Source organism: Liolophura sinensis, chromosome 4, assembly GCF_032854445.1.
Source record: "Liolophura sinensis isolate JHLJ2023 chromosome 4, CUHK_Ljap_v2, whole genome shotgun sequence".
Classification (NCBI taxonomy): Eukaryota; Metazoa; Mollusca; class Polyplacophora; order Chitonida; family Chitonidae; genus Liolophura; species Liolophura sinensis.
In genome coordinates this window covers 14,603,917-14,620,986 of record NC_088298.1, presented here as the reverse complement: position 1 = coordinate 14,620,986, position 17,070 = coordinate 14,603,917, and the positions used below count along the sequence as shown (strand labels likewise).

The 17,070-nt window shown below is 40.9% G+C and overlaps 1 protein-coding gene across 5 annotated transcripts in view; it reads right to left on the bottom strand.

Annotated features, from left to right (window-relative positions):
• Positions 1-11,466, bottom strand: part of LOC135464814 (collagen alpha-1(I) chain-like) — a 160,760-nt gene extending 149,294 nt beyond the window's left edge. Inside the window, exon 1 of one of the 5 annotated variants that reach the window (XM_064742379.1) lies at positions 11,191-11,466. In XM_064742379.1, coding sequence (XP_064598449.1) covers positions 11,191-11,204 — 14 coding nt within the window. In that variant the 5' untranslated portion in view covers positions 11,205-11,466. The remainder of the gene's footprint in view (positions 1-11,190) is intronic. The other 4 variants (XM_064742376.1, XM_064742373.1, XM_064742375.1 and 1 more) reach the window with 4 other exon arrangements.
• Positions 11,467-17,070: the final 5,604 nt, after the last annotated feature.

The window sequence follows — 17,070 nt, the reverse complement described above, 5'->3', positions numbered from 1 at the left end:
CACTTTGATAAAGAGCCTGTCTGTGTTACAGGTGACTTGACATAAACTGGTACGGTTCGTCAAAGTCGACGAAATATGTCCACATTGCTAAAGAGCTTAGCCATATTACGGCTTGCTCTACATCAGTTCGCCCTTGTTTTCCAAACAGACACTGTTCACAGTCCGTCGACATTGTTAAAAATACGTGTCCGTGTTATAGGTGGCTAAATATCGACTCGACCAGGTCATCATAGTAGTTCCATAATGCCAAAATTATTACCTTTGTAACAAGTGGGTTAAGTTCAACTCGATAATTACAGTTCGACACAATCCATCCATATTGGCAAAAAGCTGGCCGATGCATTGAGTGTAAAGCATACTAGAGAAGCAGTCCAATCGTACCTGAAATGAGATCTAACCACTAAGTTGTCCCCAAATTAGCGTAAAAAAGTAAGTCAATTGAAGGTAAAGTTTAACATGATGATGATGGGCGCGGAAAACGTTTGGTGATATCTCCGGGTGTTGCTCTGAATGCGAGGGAGTGGATAAAAAATCAAAAATAGCTCCAACACCCCGTTGCCATGGTGATCTGATTCGGACATGATTCGAAGGAGAAACTTTCTTATGCCATAATGACTCACGTAAGTGTTTTGAGAGATGGACAAACTGTCATGTTGTGGCAAATGACGGATAAACTGATGACGTCATATCGACTTTCACCATATTCTTTGCCGACCCGAAAAATTCGCCTTTCACACCAGATGTGTTGCTGCTGTTAAATTATTGCTAATACACACAGTATTTTCTATCCCTTTAGTTGAAATCGATCCATCTTAAAACTGAAAAAGGCTCTTCGATATCAACCCACCGCCTCCTCCCGCTCTCCCTCCTCCTTTGCCTAAAAGAGGCAACTTATTTAAAATGACCAGATTTTACATAAAAACGAGGTTTCTGGCCCCAAAACATGCACCCTGCCTAAAATTGAAGCAGGTAACCAACATATGGGTACATCGTACAACACTTGTACCACCCTCTCCCCCCCCACTCCCCCCGCCCCTAAGTGGACATCAAAATGGCTGTTTCTTTCCAGGCCTCATTTTGATGTTTTGCCGTTTTTCCCCCACCCCCAAGGGGGATAACACGTGTTCAGGGTCAAGATAGGCTGTGTGAGTGAGTGGGGGGTGGGAGGGGTGGGGTAGGTTTTATAAATCACCATTTTAACAGTTCCGAACTACTCATATGTGAAAACGACCGAGCATTTGGCAGAAAATCTGCCCACTGCCTTGCGGGTCGGCAGTTTCACATCAATCTACAAGGGCTGCAAAACACGTGGCGTTGCACACACTTCATCCCCTCCCCCATCCTCTCCACCACTTACCGTATCAGTTGTTCTATATCCCCTACCACTACCTCTCCTTCACCCGAACAGAACCTCATATCCTTCGCTGTCCCTTTCCACTCAACAGCAGATACGTGTCAGACGTCAATAAAACGATGGTGCTTGTAGGAAAAGGAAAAGAATCCGAAAGATATCAGTTCTTGCACGCAGGTAATTTGATAGTGGAATCTTCCATCTCTTACAAGAATTTTTTTTTCACAGCTAGAATCGCTTTTAGTTTGTTTGAAGAAGGGAAACGCACTTTGTTTCAGTGGGCATTTCAGTGATTTAACCCCTTTTGGTACAAGGTTGTGCCCGTGAAGGCATCGTTTGTGGAGAATGATGCAGAGGACTGAAAGCGGAATGACACACAGCGCGTCGATTTTGTTTCGAAACTGTGCTAGTACTGTTTTATCAATTAACCAGATGTTTCGGAGACAAAGAAGTCACTCAATTCCTTACTTCAAAATATGTTTGATGTTTAAAGATTATCTCTGATATAAATGCCCATAGAGGAGTGGAGATAGTAACAATGAACAAAGTCAACCGGAATGTTGAAATAGCCTTATTCGTGATGAATTTGGAAACCGTACAATGCCTAAGCTATATAGGTGGTCTTTCCGGATGACGTTGATGTTGTCAGAGAAAAGCAACGCACACATCCCATTACGTTTTGTTCCATGACACAAGTTGCGATAAAAACAAACATGTTGTTTTTTTTTTCACCAAAACCGAAATTCCAGTCTGTGACTTGCTGTACTGTTTTTCACAAGCGAGTCCGTGAACAATCGTTTGGTGAGGTGAAAGGTTAAGTATTTATGTCTATGGAAGTAAGACATCTATGACGGGAATAATAAATCAGGGTAAAAAAACAGATTAACTTGAAAGAGAAGTCAAAAACATTTCTCACGTGATTTCCTTAACCCAGTGTAATAAACATAAATGAGCGTTTTGAGATGTTACGTTTTCAGCAGTACGATAGTTAACATCTTGACCACTGAAGTGTGGTTCGGTTCTAGCTTAAACAAGCGATATACACTTTTGTTCTGCTCTGTAATACGTCACTGTTCCTAAATAGCTGCGCTCCAAAAGTAATGACGTAGTACACAAGAACTGCAGCGTAACAGCAGAGAATCGTGCGTTTGTACAGAGTAAGCTCTGTGTAGGCGGGAAATGTTGAGTGATCACGCTCATCTCACTACAAGAATTCAGTTGAAAAGGCGAATATTTTTAAAACGATATTCAGTTTATTCCAAGGATTCGATTGATTACAAATACGCAGTGATTTACATGTGATACGGGTTTCATATCTGCAAGACATCAGTACGATGCACCGACCCTGATGGCTCAGCTGGTTGAGTGTCCACTTCGATCCAGGGTCAATCCTGGGTCGGGTCACACCTAAAACGTTAAAAGAGGAAGTTGTGGCTTCCTCGCTTGGCGTTCAGCATTAAGGAGATATTGCAACGGCTGGATGAGCCGTATCAGTATAATGGCTCTGGTGGGGCAGCTTACTTGCCTTTGGTAAGTCCGCTCATTGAAGCAGCACTAGATAAAAGAGCGGTGTGACCCGATCCAGGATTGACCGTGGCACACTACACTCTAAGGACTCCTTCGTCGTCATATGACTGAAAAATTGTTAAGTACGACGTTAAACCTTAAGCTTACTCACTCACTCACTCACTCACTCACTCACTCACCCAGTACAGTGCATGTATCAGTCCTATATCAAATCTGGGGAAACAACAACACATATTTAAATAGAACTGCATAGAAAATGACTATGCGTTGTAGTCGTACAAAATGGGAGCTTCAGAGAAGAAGGGGATGTTTAGATATGGGAATTATATTGTCCGATTGATGGATGGGTTTGAGTAATAGATTGATGTAAAAAGAGACCATCATGATTTCGCTCGTAGCCAGATACCCGGTCCGTGTCTTCTAACAACATTCCACTGTCAAATACCAACATTGATCTCTTCTTAACTCGCTCACCTTCAAAAGACTTCTCTGAGCGACTGCAAAATATATAAACGTTCACCAAATTGCCTATCTCCTTCGCATAAAACTAAAACACATGCGAATCACGTAGGTATAACGTGGGTTTGTACACTACATCCTGGTGGTATTTTATCAGATGTCGTTACTTAGCATTGCCATCTGCTCTGACTGCAAATTCAGATAAGGAATTAAGTAAAAGGGGCTTTATATTCCACATCACGCGTAGCTTATATCTGTTTGGTGCGTGGATTTTTACAGTATACTTGTATAGATTGGGCAAACATGCCACTTTCATTACTTTGGTGAGAGTTTATCTGTATGGTGGATTCATAAATTCTGTTATTTAGATTCAACCAACATGAGCGAAAAATAGTTTTATATTCAATTACTGTTGTACATTAGATTATATCCATTCATGAACGAGATATCAGTAGCTCAAGCAGGATTAACTCAGTTATTCCTTGAGTAAGACTATACTCAATATTATTTTACAAATCACGTTTGGTGAACCACACATTAAGCCAGATTAAAAGAATACTTTGTTGACTTCGTCATTTCATCATTTCAACAGAATATGCCTCCAACGTATAAGTGAAATATTCTTGAGTATGGCGTAAACACCAATCAAATAGATAAACAATAGAATACTCTAGTGACTTCAACATTTAAGATCAGAGCAATAACAGAATTCTTTGGTGACCTCAAGATTAAGATCAGTGCAATAACAGAATCCTCCGGTGACCTCAGCGTTAAGATCAATGCAATAAGAGAATACTTCTGACTACAGCTGACTTCAACATTACGAGATGAAATGTGAAATAACAAAACATTCTGGTATAACTCAACATTTTGTTTATTTATTTATTTGTTTATTTGATTGGTGTTTTACTCCGTACTCAAGGATATTCTCAACATTTTAAGAGAGGAGAATCAACACATTATTGAGCTGACTTCCACGTTTTAAGATTAGCTTGTACAAGAAAAGTTCACACAGACAACTCAGGAATTCCAGTTTGCTTGAATGCAGCAAAACACTTCAGTATTCAGTATTGGTGACTTCAGTATTTCAAATTCGGATAACAGAATATTGCTGCAAGCTCAATTTAAGTCGCCGTTGGGGGGGGGGGAGCAGGTACCTTATATGTTTACCTTGAATTTCATTTTGAGGGTAAGGCACATAGTGATACACATATATATCTCTGAAGGTTGACCAGCCCAGGCTAACAGATGTATCATACAGGCGGTTTGGAATGGAACTCGTGTTCCAGGATTATTCATTTGTTCCAGAATATCCGACCTGATATCCGGCAGATCACCTGCCGTTCAGATTGTGGGAATGGAAGAACCCGTACGTGTGATAATACAGACCAATATATCAAGTTTTCCTATAGCAGCTGTAAATATCTGAGAACATCGGCTAATCGGAGTAAAGGAGGTTTCATGGACGAATTCCACCAGACCAGAAGTAGTATTGGATACAGATTGTATCTCTGTCGAAAAGGTCGGCGATCCTAAAACAATACTCTGTTTGTCCAAAGGCGATAATTCCCAGGTCCATCTTCAAAGCAACCCTAACGGGGGGTTCGACAAAAAAACCCATCCAAAATGGCGTCATTCGATCTCGTGGAGTTATAAAGAAAACAGAACTTGACCTGTGACAAAAAATACTTTGGCCGATAAGCGTTAAGTGGAAGCTGTCCCTCCAAAAACCTGACCCACAAGTACTACATTTTCAATTCCAAACCTCCGCGCATTGGCACTGAAAGGAAACCTCTGCCACCCGCGGCACAGTTGTTTCACTGGACAATGTGGTTTTGGCGGTTACACGAGTCTACAGCCAAACACATTTGGTGAGTAATGTTTTATTTCATCTATCATGAAAGGAAAAATTCTCCCTATATATGCAATCTACATGTAATTATATTACGGCGGCCTATTTTGTGAACGAACAGTAGATGTTCGAGGATGTGGCACTCCTTCCATACAAAGTATAATATGCTGGCCCGTATGCTTCTAATTATCTTCCCTGATTGGATACTCTTTTCAAACTAACCATAGCCATTTATTGCCAAAAGAGTCGTTTATACGTTCTAGGTCTCCGTCTATCATAAACGTACCATTTTTTTCTTCCGCCCATCGACGTGCTACGTACATGGGGTCGGCTTTATAATATAAGGCTCGATCGTCCAGACTGTATGAAGACATAACCCCACGCACCTGCCTACCAGCCGCCAGGGGTAGCACTAACCAAATATTTACCCTCCACTACGAGACCTCCGCTGTTCAGAAATAATGTTATGAAGGAAGGACTGGAACTACAGTGTAGCGAACCCCTGTCTGTCCTACAAAACCATTAGGCATTAGATCGTCTGAATAGAAGGACTTTTTTGCCATGGTAATACAATGCAGTATGTTTGTGGTATACCAGTTATATGTGGGCACATGGGTTAAATAAACACACTGAAAAACAGATTTAAGCAGTTTGCATTTAGTTTACAAACCGAGTCCGAGATCAGAGCAATAACAGAATTCTTTGGTGACCTCAAGATTAAGGTCAGTGCAATAACAGAATCCTCCGGTGACATCAGCGTTAAGATCAATGCAATAAGAGAATACTTCTGACTACAGCTGACTTCAACATTATTTAGCTTGCGATATTGTGATACAAACCGAGTCCGAGATCAGAGTCCGGTAAGAATTTTGATAACTAGATCATGAAATTTTGTCAAAGATTGTTTCTTCACTTCAGAACCGAAACTTCCCAAACCTCTTCCCATTATTTCTCAACCGACAATTTGGGCACCCAGATCTCTTACTAATTTCTCAACCGAGACTTTCAGCGCATATACCACATATATAGCCACCATTTACTGACGTCACATGGTCATATACTATATCTGAAATTGGAGCGTCACTGGTTCGGGCAGGGTGTTGGCTTATGACGCATTTTACTAGACAGATCGCGTGTTCGAATCCAGCTCTCGTCATCTGATCTAGGGTTAAAGCAAAAAATGTCGGTTTGGAACCTATATCCAGAAAAGCACCAAAAAAAACTTAATGATTTTTCAGTCATATGACGACGAGGTCTCATTCGATGTGTGTACATACATTGTGTCTTCTTGCCGCAGGGCGAGTGAGTGCCACCAAATTGCTACCGCCACAGAAGTATCATGCCGAAGACACCAGACATGACACCCACCCAGTTACATGATACTGACACCGGGCCAACCAGTCCTCTTTCCTCATTTAAACCCCTGGGCCTGAATGGCACGCGAGACATCAACAAGTACCATTTTGAAAGGTATGACGTGAAACAGCTTTTATCCCGGGTCTCCCGACTTCGAAGCGGACGCTCTTAACGTAAGATCACCGAAGCGGTCCCTGTTGGTTTACTTCATCTATATTACGATGAAAATTATAAGAACTGTAGTTTGTGTGCTGTCTCTAAGATAAATAACAAAGACACATGGACCATGTGGTTGACAAAAAAGGAGTGTACCGGCTTTCTAACGTTCTTTGTCTGCCACAATATCACTAAATTGAGCGATTGTTAAAAAGCAGCTAAATCTGGAGGTTGGTGGATTGGTTCTTTCAGTGGTATAACGTGAACGCAAGCCGATATGTTGTGTTACTAGCGCTAAAGCTCAAGAGCACTGATGTGTTGACGAACTCGAATGTTTATCTTGCGCTGTAAAGCAAATAGTATAGCTTTAACGCCTAATCACGGATTTAGCCAATCACAAAAAGTGTAGCATTCCAACCCAATCGCTAAGCCAGTCAAATCCCTCGTTATGACGTACGTCGTGTGGCCACCTGCCCAACCTATACCTAAGCAATTGACATGACCCACAGCTTCTTATAGCCCATCCGCTGACTTACCGGCTGACAACCGCATGCTGTACGTGGTTACCAAACGCAAAAACATTCAACAGTTGCGCAAAGTTTCCAAATGATAGCAATTGTAAAATAAATACGAAACTACCACACCCGGTAACACTGAAAAACTTAACCTGTACTGATACAGCGAAAGTCTTTTTTTTTCCTGTTTGTTTTCTTTTTTCTTCACACAAACTGTACCAAGAGTCTGGTGTATGGAGGCCCCTTCATGACAAACTGTCAACGTCCGCTGTGCTGCCTCAGGTGGACGTTCATTTTTTATAACATGTCCTTCTGTTATGAAAGTAGCTATAATGTCTTCTTTTTCCTTCTTTTTTTCTATCTTTCGGCAGACTCGCCCATTTTGTGAACCAGAATGTTTCATCACTTTGATTCATTAGTTTATTTCATAGGCGTATGACGCCGTACTGAGGAATTTTTTACTTATATGAGTGGAACAAATTGGTGTAATCTGAATAAACCACCGCCCTTTGGCAAATAACGAACAGTCATCCTGACTTACAGCCGTATGAGAGCTCTCATTACTCCCATGGTTAATTCTTCTTTGGTCCACAAGTTAATGTAATATTAAACTCCTTACCAGGCTTAATGGCGCGATCTCCTACGGTTGTCGTCAGCTAAAAGTTAACTGTTTCAGCGCGAAAAATTTTCGCTACGCATCACCTTGGACTTACAGAGTTGATTTTTTAAGACAAAACTGGAGGTAAACGTCTGCACTCTATTTAAAACCAGATTGTATACCTGTAAAAATTATAAACCAGAAAATCAAATAAAACAGGATTGTTTTTTTGTAATTACATATATATAACTATGACTATGTAAGTATAAAGTCAGCCAGCTTAACTAATTAACTCGTAAGACGTCCTTGGAAATTGGGCTTACATGAGTGTACACAACAGGTTGTAACCTATATGTTTTTCATAGGTTTGTCTTTTACTGTACGGCTGCGAACCGGTGAAATGTGGTTGGTCTGGCTCACCTTACATTCAGTATAACAACGCCCAAATGATTAGGACGAGTACTGTTACATTGTACGAATGTATTCCTGATCACTGTTTTCAATGAGGATTTTAAAACAAACAAAGAAACAAAAAAAACAATAAATAAATAAATAAAATAAATAAATAAACGAAATGACGAAAACCAGCACCATGTGATAACATGCTTCTGCTTTTGTGTTCCACGATCATAAAACTTGACCCTTCAAAACCGGACTAAAACCTCCCGGACTATTTTAAGAAAAGTGCTCAGTTAACTGCGGTGTGAGAAGGTGGCAGTATATCAAACTAGCTTAGCGTGCGGCGGGCTTGATAAGAAGTGTAGACCCTGAGATCTGGTGTAAGGGCCCGGGGTGAGGGTGAGCGGGAGGCGGTGTCTTAAGGGGTCAAGACAAGCTAACTAAGGACAACTCTACTCCCACAGTCCTTCCACCATGCCTCTAGCTACACGCCCCCCCCCCCCCCCCGCCCCCACTATACTCCTACCTAACCGTAGTCACATGTTTCCACACAAGGTCATCATATGTTCCACGTCCGTAGTTTTGCTCATAGAATGGCTGTTCCCTGTCTGGAATGGATACCTGAAGCAGACATTAGGTCGCAAATCTATAGGCCTACAAGGTTCGTGTTGCAAAACATCACCTGCAGGTATAGTAAATACTTCAGTCGGCCATGCTGGAAATCGTGTTGGTTATCCATCATTTGTGCTCCACCATGATGAGCGAAAAAATGCGTCATGCAATCTCAGTATCGCATTTGATCACTCCTCCAATGGACCTTAAAATAATTCCTTTTAACTCTTACTTACATAGTCTTTCAAAGAGCATCGTGTGTGGTCCGTTTTAGCAATCGATCAATCAGCCAATCAAAGAAGCAATCATTCAATTCATTAATTCATTCAATTATTCATTTACAGTGAAATAACCATGGACATGTTATCAGGAGTTTTCATATACAATAAACGTTATGCTGATATTTATTTATAACGAAGACCAACTTTCCAAGAAATGGCCATGTTTAGAACACAGACTTGACCTCAGAACGGATTGGGACGCCTGAAACAGGCCAGCACATTGAACAATGGCTCTTCTAAAATGTTAACTTAGACACTAGAAATGGAACGGCGACGTGTGAAGCATGTTTAAGGAGCTAGATAGCGGCAAAGGCAAACACAGGAGACTCACTCCGAGAGCAGACCAGCATAAATACCTACGGGGAGGTTTCCACACGCGACACAGGTCAACGTTTTCAATGACCTCCGCTGCGCCAGAAACTAGAAACCGAACCAACTGACTTCACACACCGTGTAATGACTGCCAGTAGATCATGTAACGGAGAGCGTCCACTATTGTACATAACACGGTCTCAGACTGGGTAAAAAAAACAACACATCCTTTCCTATCGTGTTGCACGTAGAGATATTCTGAACCAACTTGTTCTTTTACACGCGCAGTGGCGGCACATCTAGAGTTTGTATGATCATCATAAGCGGAGACAAAAAAGGAGACGTTAGCACGAGACTGTATCCCATACAACTCTCAACTTACCGTTTATAAAATTGTGCTGTAAAACTAGACTGAATTGTATTGTCGTAAGTTCTCCCCCACTTAGCGTTCACTCTTCCAATAATCATCAAATGTAACATATAATAAATATAATTACAGGTACGAGTACCAGACATCCGATTACAACTTGGCTTATGTATAGAACCTCGGATTGTTGAAAAAAGCTGAGAAATTTTACTTCGTCTACAAGATCATCATTTCAGAGCAATATAAATTTATCTTGCCAATTTATTTTACAAACGGTGTTATTCTGCGACTGCGCAAGGTAGGCCTAGAGTACTGCCGAGTTGCCAAGTGTCCATATTTGTTGTTTTATGAATATGATAAAAGTAACTATGATGGAAGCATCTTTGAGACTTATACATGTTAGTATGGTGTAAATTAACAACAGCCTTATACATAGTCTGTGACTGAAATAAGTTACAAGTTACAAATATCTCATGATAACCTTCGGTTAGACACCTCAAACGCGCCACTGCCAGCAGTTTAGACAGCTTACACGTATTATTGTCCCGGGTTGAGGCAGTTTACACGTAGGCGCTCAACACGTGTTGTGTCAGACGTAAAGTCATTTTACACCGTGTTAGACAGGTATGGCTTTGCCTAACCGAGGACATGCTTTACACGTGATATTACTTCCCGTTGAGACACGTTTCATTGCCTACCGACAAGACGCTATGTGGCCAACTATATTTTCCACTAGTGAGACAGTTAATGTTTGATTCATCGGGCTTTGTAATAGCGAAAGTGTATCCACAAGTATTAAAGGCGGCATCAGTTGTAGGTTATAGCAAAAAGAAGAAATACTGGTTCAAGTTTGCTACGCAAGCCGGTTAACATGTGTAGGCAGTGAGAACTGACCACGTTTGTGCATACAACATAGATATATATGTACAATAAATTAATCGCAAAAAAAACTTTCACGAGCATGACGAGAGAGTGTGTACAGCGTGAAGGTTTTGATTGTTGCTTGCAAAAGAAAAGAATCTGAATGAATAACTAGAGTGTGGCACCACACTGACAGTGTTTCAGCCATAACGTAGCGAGGAAAGTATATGAGTTTCTTCAGTGACGCTAGTTTGAATACGTGTATTATATACGTCAATGAGAAAACTTTCGAATTATAGGAAAAACTGTGCGATACACCGACACCTACAAGAGAACGGTATATTAGCTTCTGTGTAACGCAGGAATTGCGGAATCATGTGGGTGGAAACAACACACAAATGATATAAATCAGAGAAAAGGCGTCTAGGCATACCTTGTACATTCTCTATACACAGTGTACAACTCAGTACTAATACCCACGTGGACTAAATAGATCGTAGGATATAATAGAATTATGCATTATAATATGATAAATTCTACTCACCCCTTTATGCCCATTATCTTAGGCCTCGGCCCTCGGCCCTCCTAAGTCCTAAGTCCGAAGTCCAGAAATTCACACTTTTACATCCAGTATGAGGACTTAACACACTCACACACTGACTCCGATACAAGCCGTTTTCAGTAAATCCAGCCAGCGAAGAGCGCCGGTGTGCTGACAACGGTCCCTTTTAGTACCGCTCTACAGAGTGTGTCCGCTCACTGGAGTGCACAAACTCGGGCCGCGGTTAGATCTTGGAATACAGGACCGCTAGCTAGCGGAGGAGACGGGGAGCAGGGGTGAAAGTTTAGGCTCGCTTTCAAAAACCCCACCGACACAGGGATCTTAACGCATGATCACGTGACCAAGTTATAGTTTAACCATCGTGGTTCTGTAGGGCTGGTTTACTATATCATTCTACCCCCTTCACCATATACACTCTGTTTTCCTTTGGATGAATGTTAATATTTACAAAATGGTAGCGTGTATCGTATAAACAAGCAGATCTGCAGTGGTGCAAGGTGTCCCATTGAGTCCGGCTTCTTTTCTGAAGATTCCTGGAATTTAAATCACGCTCAGACTATTTAGGTCCATGTGTAGGCCTAGACGTTTATAGGGGGTGTGCATTTTGAATAGGCTGGCTTAGTGGTATACACTGGTGTTGTGTGAAGTGATACAGATTGCGAGTTCGAATCCAGTTCTAACTGATTTGTTCGCTGGTTTTCCTATCTTTATTTGACCATGAGGCCTGATTTGTTTATTTATTTATGTTGTTGTTTAGTGTTTAAGGATTTTCACTTATATCATTTTTGGAAAGATACTGACAAATGTTCCCACAAAGGATGCACAGATATATGCACACCATATTGGTGGAAAACAACTGGTTTTCAAAGAAAGATGAACTGCGCAAACGGCAAAAGGAGGCTCTGCCAAGGCCTCCTTAAGCAGTTGAAAGAGGGGGAATGTTCAAATTCTCTTTCCAAGGCTCGATTTGAACCCGCACATCGCGTGCCCCACAATGATGACAGCCGTAACATGTCTGAAAAATACTTGAATACGGCGTAAAATGGGATTTGTCATGCTCTTAAACCTACCCAGTACTTCTGGTCCTTTTTACCCGGTGATATTTCTTTATTCATTTTATTAGTTTTTAACATGGCACTTAAGAACTGCTCACCCATACCGAAGAGCCCGGTCTAAACCACCGACCTCTGGCATATTACCTGACAAACCTTTTCACTCAATAGATGATCATCTAACACAAAACATATTCATTACTTCACGATGGCACTCCCACCATTGAATGAGAAGAAGTTGTCTTCAAAGAATTCCAGCCTCATTCATTCCGTTTTTTTTTATCTTAAGAGGCAGTTGTTGCATGTATGTCTGATGCATATAGTTTTAAGAAGTTCCGAGCTATAGTTCACGCCACACACTTGTCTCGATTTCCACCTGCAGTGGTCAAATGATGGCGTCCAGGTATACCAGTTTAGAGTTTCATTGCCAATAAAAATCAGTAGGTACATACATGGAGATTTCTGCTTTATAAAGTATTCACTCTGGAGACCAGTAAATAAGGTATCCGTGCAAATCACACAGCTGTGATTCAGAAACTAACGTCACTTTGCGTTGTTGTTTTATGCTGATCTTTTTGACAATTCCACTGCGCAAAACAGTCCGGTAGACGCCATTCATGGCAATCTAGATCCAGGCTTTGTGGGACACCTTATGGGCGTGAACTTGATGACTGCATGCGCATGCGGAGTCAGCAGTATGGTTTTCTCTGACCATCCAGGCAAGCACTCACAAAATTACAACTGACATTCATGCATTCGTTTTATCTATCAGAGTATATAAATCTTATGTCGTTTTTTCTTTGACATCAACGTTAAATCAAGTTAGGTTTTATCCCACGCAAGTATTAGGTGACTCCGTATAAAGCCTTTTTTATTACCCAGTATATATATATATTTTCTCTTTATGTTTTTACAATAGTCTAGCCCCACGTTAGTCAGAATTCGTCCAGAAAGTGCAATAGCGCTTTTAAAGTACTCTTGTACTCAGTTTCTGCAGATATGATAACAGACGCACAGCAAAGAAAACCTCAAAAGTAAAAACAATTGAAAGCGGCACAATGTATTATATTAGAATTCTCACTCAACATACACAGAAGACCACAGTTCATAGGATTACGAAAATTCTAATTCTGTGAAACGACTCTGAAAATCTAATCTCAACTGATGGATATATAGCCTTTTCAGTTTAAGGTGCTTGATTTCAATTTAAGCAGTGCTGGTTCACTAAACCACCATGCAGATGACATACGTCACATGGTGAACTTCACGTAAAAGTGCACCATCCATCGCTTATCGCCGCTAAGGAATATCGCCCTATCGCCCTAAAATGGTGTGAAGCTACACCTCGTGTTACTATTATGCGACTGTTTCACGATGCTGCGCTGAATACATCATTCGCTACCTTACAGACGGATGTTTGAGTTTACAAGGGACGAAAGCGAACCACAGATTCAGCCTTCAAGTTCCGTTCCACTTTGTAACGTCTGATTAACCAGTAAAAGAGTGAATGAGTGGTTCCAATGTCAGAGGTTACCACTTTTATAATTAATCAGAGACGTTACCTGTCACCTTTAAAACGCTTTTAACTCAGTCATTAAAGACAAAAGCACTCAGTCAGGTTTCACCTCATGACGTTGAGACAATGGAGTGACGATCTCGTGTAATCTCGCAGGAATGTGACCTCACGAGAATTAAACTAGAAAACTGTGACTGAAACATTCTTTTCCCACGTCGCAGCCAGGTTGTATATAAGAAAAATTCACTCGAGCCCGATCAAACAAAATGGCCGCCGTATATATCTTATGATTGCAAGAGTTATACCCCTTTCCCAAATATGGCTACAACTGATGCCACAGGCGGTAACTCATGGCATCAACACTATCACTTGAAAAATATGGCACGTATGTAAAAGGGGTTTCAAACAAATTGTTACGTAATCTGTGAGATGAAAGACCTGACCTCCTGCAAAGAACGTCTTGACAAGCTGTCTCGGGACTTTTCTCGTGACGTCTACAAATGCTGATTTATTTCATGCATGGCTCAAAGTCGAATTTCTCGCTAATGAGAGAGCCGAAACATTTTATGCGTATTTATTTATTGCGTAATCCTCACATACCGGTACTTTTAGCTGTCTGTGATGAGAAAATATATTTCTGTAATAATAATGCTAGCAATGACCACCTAAAAACAAATGTATTTATGGCATTGTTCTTAATTATGTCTCTTGGGCTAATCCGAGTTTTTTAGCTTTGTTTTTACCACTTGTATCTCAGTATGTGTGTTATCTGCCTGTTGTTTTCATCTTGATTTGTCAGATGTGTCTCATTTTATCATTCGTATATAAATGCGCCGTGTGTTTTCGGTAAAATGTAAGTATCCTGCGGTTTGTTCCCTTAATTCATTGACTTTATTCAGCTGTCTGTGATACCCAAACACCAAAATTGCCTGTCATCAGTCACACTTAGTATGTATCGATACTCTATGTATCGATATGTTGGACGTCCATTTTGTTGCACAGAAAATGAAGCTAGATTTGAAGTTATTTCTATGTGGTGTTGCCATCTGTTTGGTATATGCGTCTTTGTCAGGCGTTGTCATTTGTGTTTGATGTTGTCATCTGTGTGTTGTATACGTCTTCGCCTGGCGTTGTTATTTGTGCTTGGTGTTGCCATCTGTTTGTTGTATGCATCTTTGTCAGGCGTTGTTATTTCTCTTTGATGTTGTCATCTGTTTGTTGTATGCGTCTTCGTCTGGCGTTGTTATTTAATCTTGGTGTTTGTCATCTGTTTGTTGTATGCGTCATTGTCAGGCGTTCTTATTTCTGTGTGGTGTTGTCATCTGTTTGGTGTATGCATCTTTGTCAGGTGTTGGTATTTCTGTTTGGTGTTGTCATCTGTGTGTTGTCTGCGTCTTTCTCATGCGTTGTTATTTCTGTATGGTGTTGTCATCTGTTTGGTGTATGCGTCTTTGTCAGACGTTGTTATTTCTGCTTGATGTTGCCATCTGTTTGTTGTATGCATCTTTGTCAAGTGTTGTTATTTCTCTTTGATGTTGTCATCTGCTTGGTGTATGCGTCTTTGTCAGGCGTTGTTATTTCTGTGTGGTGTTGTCATCTGTTTGTTGTATGCATCTTTGTCAGGCATTGTTATTTCTGCTTGATGTTGCCATCTATTTGTTGTATGCGTCTTTGTCAGGTGTTGGTATTTCTGTTTGATGTTGCCATCTGTTTGTTGTATGCATCTTTGACAGGTGTTGGTATTTCTGTTTGATGTTGCCATCTGTTTGTTGTATGCATCTTTGCCAGGCGTTGTTATTTCTGTTTGGTGTTGCCATCTGTTTGTTGTATGCGTCTTTGTGAGGCACTATTATTTCTACTTGATATTACCATCTGTTTGTTGTATGCATCTTTGTCAGGCATTGTTATTTGTGCTTGGTGTTGTCATCTGTTTGTTGTATGCATCTTTGTCAGGCGTTGTTATTTCTGCTTGATGTTGCCATCTGTCTGTTGTATGCGTCTTCGTCTGGCGTTTTTATTTCTGTTTGGTGTTGCCCTCTGTTTGTTGTTGTTATCTGTTTGTTGTATGCGTCTTTTGTCTTTTGGCGTTGTTATTTCTGTTATTTCCTGCTAATCACTTCATTAACTGATTGAGTGTACAGAGACGTAAGATAAGCTAAATTAGGTTTAAATACAATCAAAAGTCATAAGATCACTTTTACTCCACCACCATATACAAAACTGTAAAAGTCGAAACATGCCTAAGCGAAGGTTTTTGAGTTAAAATTATCCAGTTTTTCTACGCTTTATGCGTCTTTGTCTGGCAACTGTAACTCAGGATTACACCTGCACTTCCATGCCTTTGTAACAAGAGATTTCAAGGACTCATACGACACTTAATAAATTATCCCAAAACCGGTAGGAGGGGGACGTTGACTATTCCACATTCTCCAGATGATGCTGTCTAAGAACGTGATCACGGAACGCATTATATTGTCATTAATATGAGTGATATACTGGTGATATACAAGTCTACTGACGCGGACCTGTCAGAGAACAAGTCATGTTTCTACCTGTGGTAATTACAAGCGCACCAAAGTGACCTGAGCAGGTTTGGGAAGAGGTCAGTCAAGATTCACTAAAACCTACATTCTGATGGTTCCATTTGCCAGGTAGGATCTCCTGACTTGTACCGCCTCGAGACAGACAAATCTATTTACAACAACAACAGTAATTGCTCTAATAAACTCCTCGGTGTACTTCCTGAATTGTCACTGTTATCTTTGTCTGCAACAGTTTATTTTTTTTAGTGGTATTTAGCCCCAAGCTCAAGATTTTTTCACTTAGACGATGGCGGTCAAGAATATAGATGGAGGAAAACGGAGTTTTAAGGATAAACCACCGTCGCTGAGCAAGTTACCGACCAACTTCCCCACTTGTTAAGTACAAATCTGCATAACGTATTGAGGGAAGACTACGCAGACGGTCACACCAGTGTCGCAGATCGCTTATTGTCACCAAGGTCCCATTAACAATACAGCCATGTATTGTCTCGCCGCGATACGACTGCAGTTCTACCGAAATGGATTTAATTCATCCATTCCTGTCACCGGTCCCCGATAGCACAGTTGGTAGAGCGTCCGCTAAGACCTTAAAAGAGGCAGTTGTAACTTCCTCGCTTGGCGTTTAGCACGATGGGGATAGTGCAACCACTGGTTGACCTGTATCAGTATAATGGCTCGGGTGGGGCGGTTTACTTGCTTTTGGTAAGCCGTCTCAGTGAAGCAGCACTAGATAAAAGAGCGGTGGAAATCC